At 45.0% G+C, this 14,988-nt stretch overlaps 1 protein-coding gene across 9 annotated transcripts in view; it reads left to right on the top strand.

Annotated features, from left to right (window-relative positions):
• The window catches only part of CELF4 (CUGBP Elav-like family member 4), a 720,910-nt gene that overhangs the window by 666,233 nt on the left and 39,689 nt on the right, over positions 1-14,988 (top strand). For 3 of the 9 annotated variants that reach the window (XM_027784798.2, XM_027784796.2, XM_027784795.2), the window contains exons 9-11: positions 370-435; positions 2,099-2,179; positions 8,169-8,312. In XM_027784798.2, the coding sequence (XP_027640599.2) occupies positions 370-435; positions 2,099-2,179; positions 8,169-8,312 (291 nt within the window). The remainder of the gene's footprint in view (positions 1-369; positions 436-2,098; positions 2,180-8,168; positions 8,313-14,988) is intronic. The other 6 variants (XM_027784805.2, XM_027784804.2, XM_027784801.2 and 3 more) reach the window with 3 other exon arrangements.

The following is a 14,988-nucleotide window of genomic DNA, read 5'->3' as shown; positions in this document are numbered from 1 at the left end:
TTGCACAGCACCTAGCACAGTGTTAGTCCTGGCTTAAGATGAGTGCTTTTGGGAGTTTATTATTGCAATGCCAAAAATCCGCATGATCAGATGTGGGCTCCATAAATTAAGCCTGGGAAAGGAGGGGAAAGTTTTGTATGCCCTCTTCTCCAACGTCTCACAGGGTGACAGCTGGGAGGCAGAGCCCTCCTGGTCATCGCAGGGGACTCTGTGCAGTTCTATCCATAGGGTGAGCCAGCTGCTCCTCTTCTGGGACCTTCAGCCCCTGCGTCTGTCTGTCTCACACCACATATCGATAAGGGAAGAGAAAGGGAGAGTGATTATCATGCTTTAACCCCTTAAATCTTTCTCTCTCTTGTGTCTCCACAGCACAGAGCCCCACTGCAGCAGACCCCTTGCAGCAAGCCTACGCTGGAGTGCAGCAGTACGCAGGTCGTTAGTATTAACACATTCTCCCAATAAACCTTTCTCTTCTCTGAAGTCTTTAATCTCTGAACATGTTTAAGGGGGCTGGGGGAAGGGGTGTGTTTGCTGATATAGGGGTGAGCTGGGGGCCACAGATCCTCAGACTAAATTTGAACTTCTTGTGAAAACAAGCTTAAAGCCCAGGGCCTTCTCTCCCAAAAGGAGGAAACATCCTCCCTGTCCCCAGGGAAAGGCTCCCACTGACCTATGCCTCCATGCATCCTCACTGGCAGGACCAGGTCTGGTCTGCTTAGTGCAGTGCAGAAATGCAAAATCAGGCCACTGATTTGGAGGCCACTTTCTATAACAGGTTTCTTGAGTACCACAATAAGACGGGGAGACGGGCAACCAGACCCTGCAGAGCCACTGCTGCTGTGCCTGGGCAGGTCTGCACATACCCATATTTTTGGGTGTATCTGCACTGGCCATACCCCAGCCAGTTAGTTTGAGGCTTGCTTAGAAGCTACACAGACATACTCCTGACTTCAGACATACTCCTGGCTTCCCAGAAGCTTTCTCCACAGCTCCCAACAGGTCAGCCTCCACTCGCATCACACCACATGTATGCCAAGCAGCTCCTTTGCAGTTGATGGACTGACACCAGCCAAAGTGACCTGGTGCAGACCATGACCCCACTGTGTTCAGCCTCCCCTTGCGAGGTGTCCATGGCCAACGTTGCGAGGAAGCTGCCACCCCAAAGTCATTATTTCCTGTGGTAACTGGAGCAATCATGGGGTCCTGCTGAGGAATGGCTATTATCTCATGTCAGCGCTGTATCTGGCAACTTAATTTAATTCTCCATGTAGGGCTTCATTTGCTGGTGTTTTAGTTATTGTCATTTATTGCTTGTGAGGTTTGATAGATGGGAAGCAGCACAACCCTTTGAGCTGTTAATTAACCCCTCTGCACACACATGGCCCCTATCCCACTCTCTCTGGGCTCGCAGGCGACCTGTACTCTGTATTTTTAGCAGCAAGGCACATCATCTGCCATCTGTGGTACTGAATGGCTCCCCTTGTCTGCTTGGTGGGGGAGCTGAGGTGGGGAAAATCATTTAATTGCCGCACACTGTTTCCGCTGTGTTTGTGTGCGAGAGAGGAAACCTCCATGGACATGAAAGAAAATGTATACCTGAAGAGTGTATGTGCAACTGTGCCTATACAGTGTGTGGGCATATGAAGGTTAGAGTAAGGGGAGAAACACGCATGTAAACTGTTTTTATAAGCATGTGAATTAATCAGGGTGGAAGAGACACTACACAGGGAAACACATGCAGGCACTCTGCACATGGCTGGCAGCATGGGCATCAATATGCTGAGCTTGTGAATGAACATGTTTGCAGTACAGCCTGGGGAGGTTATGCACCTCTGCTGGGAGAAGTCCCAACATAAACCCCCACTGACACCACGTGGCTGTCCCCAGTGTCACTGTTGATGAAGATGAAGGGAGGGTGAGTGCTCAGGGCCATGGGGCACCTCCTGAAGCCATCTCAGGCTGCACAAGATGGTCCTTCACAGAGCCAAAATGCAGGGGGAAAGCTCACCTTTAGCTTGGTATGATGGTTTGCAGTGAACACTCCTTGCTTCCCAGCACTGAAACCTGTTCTTCTTCTCTCCTTTTCCCTCCCCTACAGCTGCTTATCCTGCTGCTTATGGCCAGATTAGCCAAGCGTTCCCACAGCCACCTCCCATGATCCCACAGCAACAGAGAGAAGGTGAGTAAATGGGCTGTCCTCCTTTCTGGCATCAGCACACCATCCCCACCACATTGATTCCCCTCCTCATGCACCTAGAGAGTGCCCATTAAACAGACAATTGCTTTGAATCCCTGGTCCACTGAGTCCTTTCTCTATTCCTGTGTGTGGTGTGGCATCACTGGTACTAAGGGTAGTATGCAGAATCATCCTTATGGAGAAACGCTGCTGAGATTTTCTCAGTCCCCAGGGAGGGGAGCATGCTGATGTGCATGAGCCATGGAAAGACCTGTTAGCAGCACAGACAATAATGTCCAGGGCCATCTGTGTTCAGGATGAGCAACAAGAATGTAGATAAAAATGCAATTGCACTGGAATAAAGAATTTAATAGGAAACAAAGCACTGGTGGCCCTTCATTAGAAGCCAGAAACATGATTTCAGATACCTGCTATTTAGAGGAGCTGATCTAGTCCTTTTAGCCTCCTTTGATAGCCTGGAAATGGAAATCAGGCCTTTTAGACTACAGTCTCTATATCAGGACGAGATGACTCATGTAGTAAAAGTACCCATTTCTTTACATTGACTATAAGAGGAGCCTGGGTTTTCTAAGTCTGCAGGACTGGATAGCTTCACTTGAGTAATGAAAAGTAAGAAGAGGTGAATCTCTTACTGTTCATATAAGTGTTTTGGGAGACAACCATGCCATGTAATGTTCCCTTTACAGTCAGCGGGTAGCAGTGGGTTCCTGAGAGGCAACCCCCTCAGGTAGTCCCAATTGTCCTCCAAGGAGTCCACTGATCCCTTTTGACAAGAAGAGGGGACTGCTTGCCAAAGTGAAGCATTTAATTCAGGTGCCTCAGCCTAGTGTAGACACCCTCATTTTAAATAATTACATTTCAACTTTTATCCTCTATTATATCACTAATTCAGATATATTCTATGTTATACATGTTATTATATATCTATAATGACATTTAATATTTTAATATAGTGTAACAGTCAGGATGAAATGAGTCAAGATGACACTATCAAACTGAACTATTCTGATGGCTTAGAACTACATTGGGGGAGAAATCTCATTTTGTAAGAAAATTAAAAATGTTGGCATTTCGATCTAATTTGGAATTAATTTTTTTCTGATGTCAGAATTTCCTGGGGAACACAACTTCAAGCTCCTGATTAGCTCTAGTACATGTTCCTGCTGTGAGAACAGATGCACAGACCTAACGTATCATTACAGAGATGTTTCCCCCATGCTGAAGGACTTTGCTTTTTATTACTTACTGGGGCTAGATTAAGCACAGGACAAAATGGCGAGCAGATCATTGCTCAGCATAGCACGGTGCTGGGAACCATCAGAAGCAAGGGATAGTCATTGTGCACACTTTAAAGACCCGCTGCCCAAAGCTCCCTGTGTTCACAAAGCATGGTGTGTCTCTGTGGGTTGAGGGTGAGTGTCACCCAGTGGACAAGTTATCTCATAACTCCTCACTCCTTTCAATAAGCAGCTGTTATTGAGGATGGTTGGGGGCCAGATACAGAGGATGAACCACCAGCCCAGTACAGGCTGCTGTTCCCAGTGTCCTCCATTTTCCTGCAGTGTTTAGATGCTCTAACTTTCTCTGCTACTTGCTAAAGGAATAATCTCTACTGTATGACATTCCCTTTTAGCAGAGGGTCAAGACCTTTAAGCACCTCTAACCTTTAACAGGAAAACGCAGCAAGGGGGAATTCTAATAGTAACAATAATAACCCTCAGTGCTGAGAAGAGTACGTTACGTTTGTAAGAACGTTCACAAACATTGATTCATTAATGAACCACCCCTACAGCAGCAATAACATGAATGATCACATTGTTAATAACAATGCTAACCCTCCACTCCTGGATCCTGGTTGGACAACAAGCCCAGACCCACTTGGCTGCTGCAACATTCCTGTAGAGATTAGTCATTACTTTCACATGAGTGCTGAGGCTGCTGGCAGCTGACGAGGTGCATGGGGTGGAACAGATCCAAAACAATCAAAGCTAGAGATGAAGTCTGGTTTCAGTCCATGCCAGCCAGGCAAAACTTGGGTGTAATTTTAAGTTTATATGGTGTTACTCATCTTGACATAGTTTCTGAAACCCAGAAGTACACTTAGATATTAAAATAAAGTGATGCAGGCTCGTGACTCTCACCTTCCCTGTACTCAAACATGCTGGGGACTGAATAGCCAGCAGGTGCAGAAAAGGCAATGAAGTTCCAGCCTCTGAGTATTTTCTGTAGAGGTGAGGTGTGCAGCTGACCAAAGGGCTGCAGGCTTACATACAGCCTTATGGGACAGCCCATTTTTAATTACTGTTGGAAGACCAGTCTAGTCACAGCCTTTCCTTATGACACTGATCGCCGGTGTTGGGCGTGCAACAATAGATAGATGATGTCATCACAGGTACATGGGGTTTACTCTTGTTAACAGTGGACGCCCAGAGATAGGTTGGGTCTGCGCCTGTCCTCATGCTAGAAAACTAACAATGAGATGGAGGGTGAAGAGGTGGTCAGAGCAATGGCTTAGCAGCTCAAGTCCAACAAAGCCAAATCAACACAGACACACCACAGAGTTCTCTATCATGTGCTTTTGTGGCCTCAGTCACAGGTTTCTCTATTACCCAGCATGGTTTGCCTTTAATTTATAGACCACTCATAAACTGTGCATGCCTTAGAACTTTTCTTTCCTTTTGTCTGAATCAAGGCTATCTATGCTTCTTGTGTACAAATGAAGAGAAATATCTACAACTTAAAGCCATAAAACCAAGAGCCACGGTAGGTGTCAGGGTAGAAATGACCCTTGATGCTCTTCTCATAATGTGTCGTGAGGGTTAGAATTTGAGCTGACTTACAGCCCTTTTGAAAACCAAAGTGAAGTGTGTGGTAAATAATTTTAGTACTGTATCCAGTCCTGAACTGCCAAGTATACTGATGTCTGATTATCCATTAGCTCAGTCCAAAACAAGACCTTTCGCTCAAGCAAGACAGTTGGAATCTTCACGAAGGTTTTGCCATACCAGCTGTGATCTTCCTCTGGATCCAGTTATCCTGAGTCCTTTAAAACTCATTGCATGTGTGTGCTGAGAAATAACTTAGCTTTTCATAGTATTCTGAGCTGAACAATTCATATTTCTTCATATTTCTTAAAATATGCACACATATACGAAGAAGTGGCATACACATAAACACATAGTCTTTCATGGAGTGTCCAGATTAACTTGACTCAGGCCAAAAAAATCCAACAAGGTAGAAAGGCTGAGGCAGACAGATCTTGTTTTGTGAACTCCTTTACCAAGGAGTCTCACTGTGATAGGTAACCTAGAGATGGATGTATTTAACAAGAAATTGCTTGTTAAATTCTAATGGCAGAGTTTTCACAATTAAGGATAGCAAAAAATACCAAATTACCCCAAGCTGTTTCTCAGGAGCGAGTGGAGTTTTCAGCATTGGAAATTAGCAAAAAGCCTCTGAAGATGTGAACAGAGTATGGCCTTCATTGTCTTAGTCGGTATTGGAAGACGCTGCATGGATCTCTCAGCCACCTTTCAAAGCTGAACTGAGCTTTGGGGATGGTCTCTGCTTTTTCACATCCTTCCTGGTCTCTTCCCCTTGGTCTCTGAGCAGTGTGAGACAAAGCTGATTTCAAGGTGAACTAAGGGTTGTTCTCTTCTTGAGACCAACCTCTAAACCTTGTGTAGATGAAGTTGCATGCCTCCTGTCTGCCTTATGCCTTAGTAGGTGTTTCTCAGCACATGCAGGCAGTATCCCTACTCATGCAGAACACATCCAAGACCCCAGGAAATGCAGCTGGTATTATGAAATGATTTGCCAGTTTTACAGAGCAAACTGCTGGCTCTGGTGATGTCAATGGGAATTTTGCCACTAACTGCAGCAAAGCCAAGATTTTACCCATTCTATTATAATGTGAATCTCAAATCCCACAACAGAAATGCTCTGGGGCATGTTCAGATGAAGGAATGAATTTTTCCCTGCTATTCTGGACCATGGTCTTCTCCTGGGTAGAATTTCCTCAATTCTAACAGACAGCTAAGAGGGTCGGTGTTTGTTTAACACTTTCAGACTGTTTCATGTCTAGTTTATTGTGCCAGTAACTCCACATTGTGTGGAAATGAACTGCAGCAAGGAGTGGAGAAGGGATAGTTGCTCAGTGAGGGGACTAAGGAAGAGGCAGACGGGAGGTGGAGGGAAGATAGAAAAGCTTGGCATGAAATAGGGGAGCATCATTGTGGGCCACTGAGGTTCAAAAGTAATTTAGCTAAGCAGATGACCGGGTGCCTAATTAGCTAATTATCCCACCATACCGCTATCCCCCCCATTTGGAAGAAACCCTGTTACCATCCTCATGACCTCTAGGAAATGCACAAGATGCAAAGGATCAGCTGTTCCTTCATGACAGTCCTTTTAGCAAATTAGTGGGGAAAATTGTGCTTAGCAAATATTCATTAGGGCTTCATTTTCCATTAATCCAAAAGGAAATGTGGAGAGCCTGTGACTTCAATCACGCTGAGGCCCAGGAATTTTAATGAGCTTTAAATGGGCATCTGTCAGAATCCTGACTTCGCCGTACTTCTCCTGCCAGCCAGGGGGATGAGTAATGGCTAATAAAAGGTGGGAGCATCTAGGCGAACTTCTCTCCCTAACAGGAAAGGCAAAGTTGTAATTTGCTGTGTTATGACACCGTAATTATGCCCTGATGAAGAAAATGAGAATATTAAAAACTCTTTCCTTCTCCACACTGTGACCTGGAAGTCAGTTGGGGAAAGCAGGCCAAGTCAGGTCACAGGGTTGTAGGTTGTAGGTACATGGGCTGTAGGGAAAGGGGAAACCCTCCTTCCCTCTGTCCTCTTATCTTTGCTGCAAGAAACACACAGTGTACCACCTTCACCTCAACCTCCCTGAGCAAAGCAGAGCCGGAGTTACCTGTCAAGATCACCTTTGGAAATAAGACCATGAAAAAACACAGTCCCTGCCTCCTCAGACTATACAGTTCCCTACTAGTGAACATTGGAAAGGGTTCATATGTCAGAGGGTTTTTTTTCAACAAAACCACTTGGATACACATGTTTCCTTTTGACTTTTGTTCAAGTCTGTACATGATTAAAAATAAAACTCAAATTGAAAAGTTTCATTCTAGGCTATGTGACCAGAGGCAGATTCTCTGCCTTCTGCCCCAAAATGCAATTTCAACAGAACATTTTCTGAGGGTCTCTGCTTTAACAAAACTGCATATTCTAACTAAATATTCCTTTCTAGATATTTTTCCAAGCAGCCTCTGAAATCTGTAAGAGTATATGTTATAACATTGAGGCAAAAAAAGGGCAATTCCTCTTGTCTAGTAATATGGATTGAAATCCATCTGTATTCTTTCTTGCAGAACCCTCTAGAATGGGGGACATAGCCAGACAGTCCAGATGGGGGAGAGTCTTCAGGCTGAGTCAAGCTGTGGGGTTGAATATAAAATGCTACAAAACAAAATAAGCCTGTGGGTTTGTGCATATCTTTCTCTTTGTTATCACAGTCCTCACACAGATACAACAAGCATAACGAAGCTTCTACATGCAGACACTAAGAAGAGGCAAGGGTTAGCATGGGTCACCTAAGACTTTACAGATTAAAGGAGATTATGAGGAGCAAAGAAAAACTATGAACCACATTCTTTCACTCTTTTTGTTCTTTTTCCTCCATTCTGTCTTTCCTTGGCCACATGTGCTGCTGCGTTCCTCTGCCTCCAGATTTTATCCTGGTGTCTGTCCTGGGAAAGTTAATGAAGTTAGTATAGCCTCTAGGTGACTTTCTGAGCTCCTGGTCTTCTGCTTTGTCCATTCCTCTGAGAGTCTACAGACTGCGTCCTCGAGGTGACCCTTCACCAGTCAGACAGAGGGAATGCCAAAGTAAAGCTTCACCATGTGCTTTCTCATATCCTATTTCTCTCCATTCATGGGTCTTCTTTTTCTCTTGATAGGACCAGAGGGCTGTAACCTGTTTATCTACCATCTGCCCCAGGAGTTTGGGGATGCTGAGCTGATGCAGATGTTCCTGCCTTTCGGTAATGTCATCTCCTCGAAAGTGTTTGTGGATCGGGCGACAAACCAAAGTAAATGCTTTGGTGGGTAAAGATAACAAAACAATTAGATTCATCCAGGAAAGGGCTTTCTCTGAATACTTTACCTTTCAAACTGCTTTCTTTCTGCTTAAGCTTTATGATTTCTCTCAATTTACTCCTGTCAATACTTTCCCTCTTTCCTTTTTCTCTCCTAATTGTCTCATGCTCAGAGTTGTGTGTGCTGCTTAGAGGTGAAGGTTTGGCATCTCACCAGCCACCGGGTGCTGCAGCTGCTGGTGGTGGGGTGGACAATATCCCCCCTTTGAAGGGGAGGTGGGAAGGGTGCAGAAAAGACTAAAGCACCTGGAGCAAAATGGAGAAGGTTGGGGGCGTAGGTGAAATGCTGACAGGGTCAGCAGCATGAGCATGTGGCAGAAGGGGAAATTTTGTACCTAAGGAAAAGGAAAAACAGGACATGGGGCTGAAGGGAAGGCAGAGCTGTGGGGGCAGCTTTCCAGCAGCTGTGATGCATTAGACTGTAAGGGGTCAAGGGCTGAACATCAGCTGAAAACCTGCTTTTCTGGGGGGGTGGCTGCTTGGTGGACCGCGGGCAGCCATGCTCTGAGCCCGCTGGACCCAAGCCAGTGCCACAGCAGATGGAGACAGACCAAGCTAACCCTGTGCCTCAGCTGAAAGGCCATGCTCAGAGGCTGGGTTTGAAAGCTGCACCGTGCTCACACAGCTCTGGCCTTGCTGCTGGCTCAACCCCACCAGCTGGAGCATGGAAAGAGCACAGCCTCAGCTGCTTGTGAGCCACCAGCTAGGGACACCCTGAGCTGCACTCACAACGGGAGGGCTCAGCCTGCCGACCACCATGTGGTGAGGCGTGCATGGTGTCTCAGTGGGATCCTGCTGCTTGCAAAGCCGTGCCTGTGAAGGATCCCTCCTGGCAGTGCAGCGGCATGCAGACCCTGCCACATTTGATCCCATCCCAACTGGCCGACAGGGGATCTCCCCCATCCATGTGCCCACAACTGGGATGTGTAATTTCTGGTTCTCCACCATCTTGCACTCTTTGCAGACCTTCCCTGAGAAGTGCAATGGGACAAACTACTGCCTTTCTTTTCCTGTTACTTGCAGCTGATCTGGACTCTGTCTCTCAAGCAAACCTCCAGAGTTAACACTCACTGAAGTTTCATTTGATTTCAAAGCCACTCTCAGTCTCCACACTATGCTTCCCCTCCATGCTGCCTTCCCTTTTCTTCTCCTGGACAGCCACCTCCCAAAACTCTTACTTCATCCCTTCCTAGCTATGGTGCATGTCAGACAGTACTTCCAAGATTTTCATGCTCCTTTTCTTTGCACAGTTCCTCCTGCCCATCCACAGAGGGTCTGAACAGGTTTTTTTTCCACCTTTAATTGAAGGAGCTCTGTCCTCTGATGTGAGAGGGCACAGCATTCTCCTTCACCAGCAGTCACTGGGTTGCTGTACTCTCAAGTACTAGAGGAATGGAGGACAAAGAGTTTGGTGTGAAGAGGCAGTTGGAAATTCAAATGAGAAATGATGAATTAGTCCCATTCCCTCCAGAGAGCACCTGCTTTTTAGAGCTTTAACCATATAAAAGCTCATAACAAGATGAGCAGACCAGCACAGCTGTAGGTGACATTGAAAACTAATGCTTCAATGATATTCACAAGTTAGAAACGGACCTTTGGCAATGAAATTGCCATTACTATCATAAATATTTAGGGAGCTACTGAGCCGGGTTCTCCACATACTGACAGGTGAGAAGACCAAAGGTAAATGGAGAAACGAGCTGAAAATGAAGTCCAATAAGGGAGAGTATCTTCTGGAAGGGTATTCACCTTGTCCCCTCTCAGCTGAAAGGCTTTCTGGCTACAAGGCTACATGGGGATAGCAACACATACCCACTTTGTGGGGCAGGCTTATGGGGCTACCTTTATTGCTGTTTCCAAGGTACTGTGAGATCATGGTTGATAACTGAGCAGGAACTGAGGGATCTGAGCAGAAATTTTTCCTGACATTGAGTCTCACTGGGGGAAACTAAACATCAGCTTGTTTGATGAAGTAAACGCCAAAACCAATGGTGGGATATTCCAGCCTGAAAGCAGGAAGGTGTCCTTTGGATGTGTCAACTCAATCACAGAGGCAAGCAAAGGCAGGTATTAGACATTGCTAGTGGATCTTACTCACCTTGCATTAGCTTCTAAAACACAAATATCCAGTCAGGTTTGGGCCCCAAATGCCAAGCCCCAGTTTTCTCTGGCTTTAACTTACTTTCCCATAGACCTGAGTGCCTGCTGTGACTATTGGTCTCAGACAAACGTGTTAACTATGCTGCCATGTGCACCACCTCCAGAAGGATAGAAATAACAAAAGTCCAGGTAGATAATAATCACAGGTATGTCACGCTGTTCTTCAAAACCTCCCACCCTGGTGACCTTCAACTTTAAAGTGATATAAAAATGTAGAGGGTATGACAGAAAATCAGGCCTTTCATTTGTTTTGCTAAGTCCACTGAAGCTGGCAGTGATTGTAATTTTTTGTTCAGAAAGTCAGTTTAAAAAAAAAATAAATAAATTACTTTTTCCTGAAGGAAAAGAACGGATTTTTTTAAACTTTGAAAGTAAGAAAACTTTCCTTTTCTTTTTAAACATTTCCCAAAACTCAACATGTAAAAACATAGCATTTGCATTCTGTTGCGCTGTTTTTTTAACCCAGCTAGAGCTCTCCAACTGATAGCCTGGGGGGACAATTCTGTCTGGCCCCAGAAAGATATTCCACCATTATATGACCTTTTAAAATGTATCTGCTATGCAGATCCCAAGTAAATTGCTGTAACAGAGTCTAGCCCCAGGTTGTCAAGAAATTGTCAAGAAGTCCTGCTTTAGACAAACTTAAAAAATTATATGGAGGAAAACATCACTGTGTTTTTTTCCACAGAAACAGAAAATACTTAATTTGCTCTTCTTGTCTCACTGTTGAACTACCTGCAAGCAGCTGGCACCAAGTGAGCAAGTCAGCATCTCAAAACAGGACTTTTATTCCTTCCCATTTGGCTCTGAATTCTGCCCTACATATTCAGCACACAGTTATCTCCTTTGACTGCCACTGGCAGGTTAGTGTAGAGGCAGTCACAGAGTGTTAGGAAGAAAGAGAGATCAGCCACAAGCCTTTCTACTGGTTTCTGGAGTCCATGACCTGCAGAGAACCACTAGCACCTGCACACGCTGAAGAAACCATGCCATGGTCATGAAGCCTTTGACTTGCCCAGTTCAGAGACCGCTGGCTCATGGCTGACAAGGATCAGCAAAGAATGCAAGCTACAGCAAACACCAATCTCACGTGTTAAGTGTGACAGCGCTCAAAATACGTCTATTTTTTTCCTAGCAGGACTGCTTGATGTAGTGTGTAAGACTGCCTGAGAAACAACCCTGATTTCTCACTGAAAAAAGTGATTTAAATTAGGAGGCTTCTTTGTCTTCGACTTTTCTTCTGCTGCACACATCCAGGCTACACCCAAATGCTTCGTTTTCTCTTCCAACTTTTCAAAACTCTGGCTTTTATTTTCTCCATTGTCCTAATGCAGCTGTAACATGGCCAAATGCAAACCACAATTCTCCTTCCCCCTCACCGACAACCTTTCCATCCCCATGGCCTGAGCTTCCATCACACCAACCATATCAGCATCTCCTTGGGTTTCTCCTCAGGTGTTGCCTTGTCTGCCCTCTTGTATTCAGACTTACTGATTTCACCTTCACAGCTCTTCACCATTCTGCCCTTCTGTCTCCTCTCTCACTTGTCCTTCACTCAGTACCCAGCTGGTATCTGCAGCCTCTTCCCTTGCACTTCTTTTACAGCCAGCATGTTCCTCCTGCCGGACCATGCTGTCTAGTCCCAGTGAAATGGCAGGGCCATGGCAGGAATCATTGTCTCACTCAGGGAAAAACCACATTTAGTTGAGCACTCCTTGAAGACAGTGACTGCCATTCTCACAGCAGGCTGACTTAGGAAGTTTTGCACAGAGGCACAGGGTGCCACAGCCTGAACATCAACTTCTGCAGGACCCTGGAGCTTCTCTCTGTGCAAGGCAGAGACTGCACAAGGTCTTTCACCTTCCCACTGCATATGTAGAAGTTTCTCTGTGCGTAGGTATGCTAAATGTCAGAGGACATATCTAAGTGCTGATCTCAATGGTTCTGCTGGTAATTCCCCTCTCAGTTATGCAGGCAATTTAAATGTGACCGGTTTGTCTACAAGGCAAAAAGAAAACTCCAATGAAATGACACTATTAAGAGTGCAAAGGCAAGTAGTCAATGTGAGAAGAGCAGTTCTTTACATTGCCCACACATGGCTAACTCTACTAACTCAACCTCTCTTGTAGGGTGACCCTACAATACAGTCCTAATTTCAGGAGCACTCACTGTTGTCACGCAAGATACATTTTAAGAAGGTATTTGAAGATGTTAAACAAATGAAATACAGAGACAGACATGTTCTAGGAAAATGTTTTAACCGAGGAAAGAGAGAAAAGGATAGATTTGGGCAATATTAATTAGGAAGACATGACAGAAATTAGAAAAACGAGGATGTAGATGGAGCAGCAGAGGCCAAGTGCTTACTCCAAGGTGTCAAATGAGATGTAGATAAATTAAAGCTAGAGGAATTGCTTTACTGGTGGAGCTGGAAATTCATTACTCCAGTCACATCCTTCTGTGAGCAGTGAGCAACTAGATCTGCTGGCTTTTTGCACACCATTGAACAGCAGGAGCTGTCAGGCCAGTTCTGTTCCATCCTCCCCTCCTTGGCCCCCACATGTGTCTCCTTGGCATGTGCCTGTTCCCCATATCCACTGGCGTGGCAGCTTGAGTTTCTCCACATGGGACAATAACTCCAGGAGACTTTGAAGAACCTCGCTTATGGCCACAGACACCATGGTTTCCCTCCAATTCAAAATGATTTGATACCCCAGGTGTGAGCAACAACAACTGCTGGGTGGTTTTCTCCTTTTCTATGCATTCCAGACAGACTTTCACACTGGCAGGAAGGATGTCCCACTCTTTTTTTGAAATGTCCCACATTAAACATAGCAAGGAGCATTCTAGTTTTAACTACAAACTGCATGGGCTTCTCAGAACCGTAGACATATATGGTGTAAAGGAAACATCTTGTTTGACTCTGGGTACAACATGAACATCGAGTTTCATTCCCACTTCCTGCAGGGATGCCACTTGAAAGTTACTAGCATGCCACCCTGTTTGGAAAAATATCCAGTCTTCTCTGAAGATGCCAAAAGAGAAAACATAACATCATTTGATGAGGGTCACAGCAGTTAATTACTTTTGCTGTTAAATATTTCTATTCCCTACTAAACTTACTCTGGCTCCTCATTTATGAAAAGAAACAGGGAGCCAGAGGAGAGATATTAAAGGTGAGAAAAGCAGTGAGGAATGAGGACTGGACACAGGAGGGGGCGAAGCTGAGAAGGGCTGAGGGATGAGTAGAGCTTGTATCATGTTATTAAAAACACATTGTGGCAGTTCAAGACGGCAGTGTGGTGGCAGAAAGGTGGAGTGGGAGATGCAAAGCAGCAGGCAGGTGGTGATGGGCTGCAGAGCTTCAACCTGGAAACTGAAACAGAGAGAAGAGAGAAGCACCAAGAGACTGGCATACTGGCAAAGCTATGCAGAGCCCTGGGACCAGGGGCATTGCAGATCAGGTCTAAAGTGCATTGGCAGTACTCCATAAGACATAGGAGGGAAACAGTGGACCCTGAGGTACATCAGGAAAAATATTGTTCAGCACCTGCTCACAATGTGCCTCCAACACACCCTGCCAAATCTGGCAGTTTCTCATTTAATAAAAAAAAAATTAAAAAAAAAAAAACAAAAACAAACAAACAAACAAACAAAAACCAAACCAACAATTCCTCTTATGTTTATCCAGGGAAATAAGCAGGCCCAGGAGTAAGTTGGTGCTGCAAGGGTAAGAAATTAGTCTCGTGCTCCTGCCCCATATGGGAACCTGGGTTCCTCTTCCTGTAGCAGGACACTGGCTCCTTTGCACAGGGATTTAGGATCCATGGATGAGAAGAGTTATTTAACAACTCGAAGTTTTTGGTTTTGGGGTTTTTTTTCTGATTTTTTATTATTATTATTTTGTAAATAAGAAGATTCTTACCCAATAGAGGAATTATTAGAAAGCACTTGGGAGAGAGGTGGAGCTCTGCTTGCTGCTGTTACCAGTCCTATGATTAAATATGATTTTTTTTTTTTTTTTTTGCTTTTAACCTGATTTCAAATTTCCTACGAAAATTATCTACATGAGCTTTTCTCCCTGTAGCCCATGGAATTAGGCTATGTCGTTTACTTTGCATGATCTAGTGGCAATACATTTTGTTTTGGGTCCCTGGACAATATCAGGTTGTCATTCCCATATAGCTACAGACCAAAGCTCAGAGTGTAATGGAAGAAGGCCACTAATTTGGGTGCCTGGGTTGAGGTGATATAGGAATGATTTTTGAGCCACATTAAGCATGCCTAACCCCTGGGATGTTTCGTTTCAGATCAGCGCTAGTATGTTGTGGTCCTCTCCACTCTGAAAGACCTGCCACAGGCAGGCAGCCACGGAGAGATTCATGAGGTGTCCAGCTCAGTTGGAAAGTGATCCAAGAGTGGGAGGACACCGTGAGAGGGGTGCTTAGTGCTCCCAGAGAAA

This window comes from Falco peregrinus, chromosome Z (assembly GCF_023634155.1).
Source record: "Falco peregrinus isolate bFalPer1 chromosome Z, bFalPer1.pri, whole genome shotgun sequence".
Taxonomy (NCBI): domain Eukaryota; kingdom Metazoa; phylum Chordata; class Aves; order Falconiformes; family Falconidae; genus Falco; species Falco peregrinus.
The sequence above is the reverse complement of the archived record's forward strand: the minus strand, read 5'-3'. Positions and strand labels throughout refer to the sequence as shown.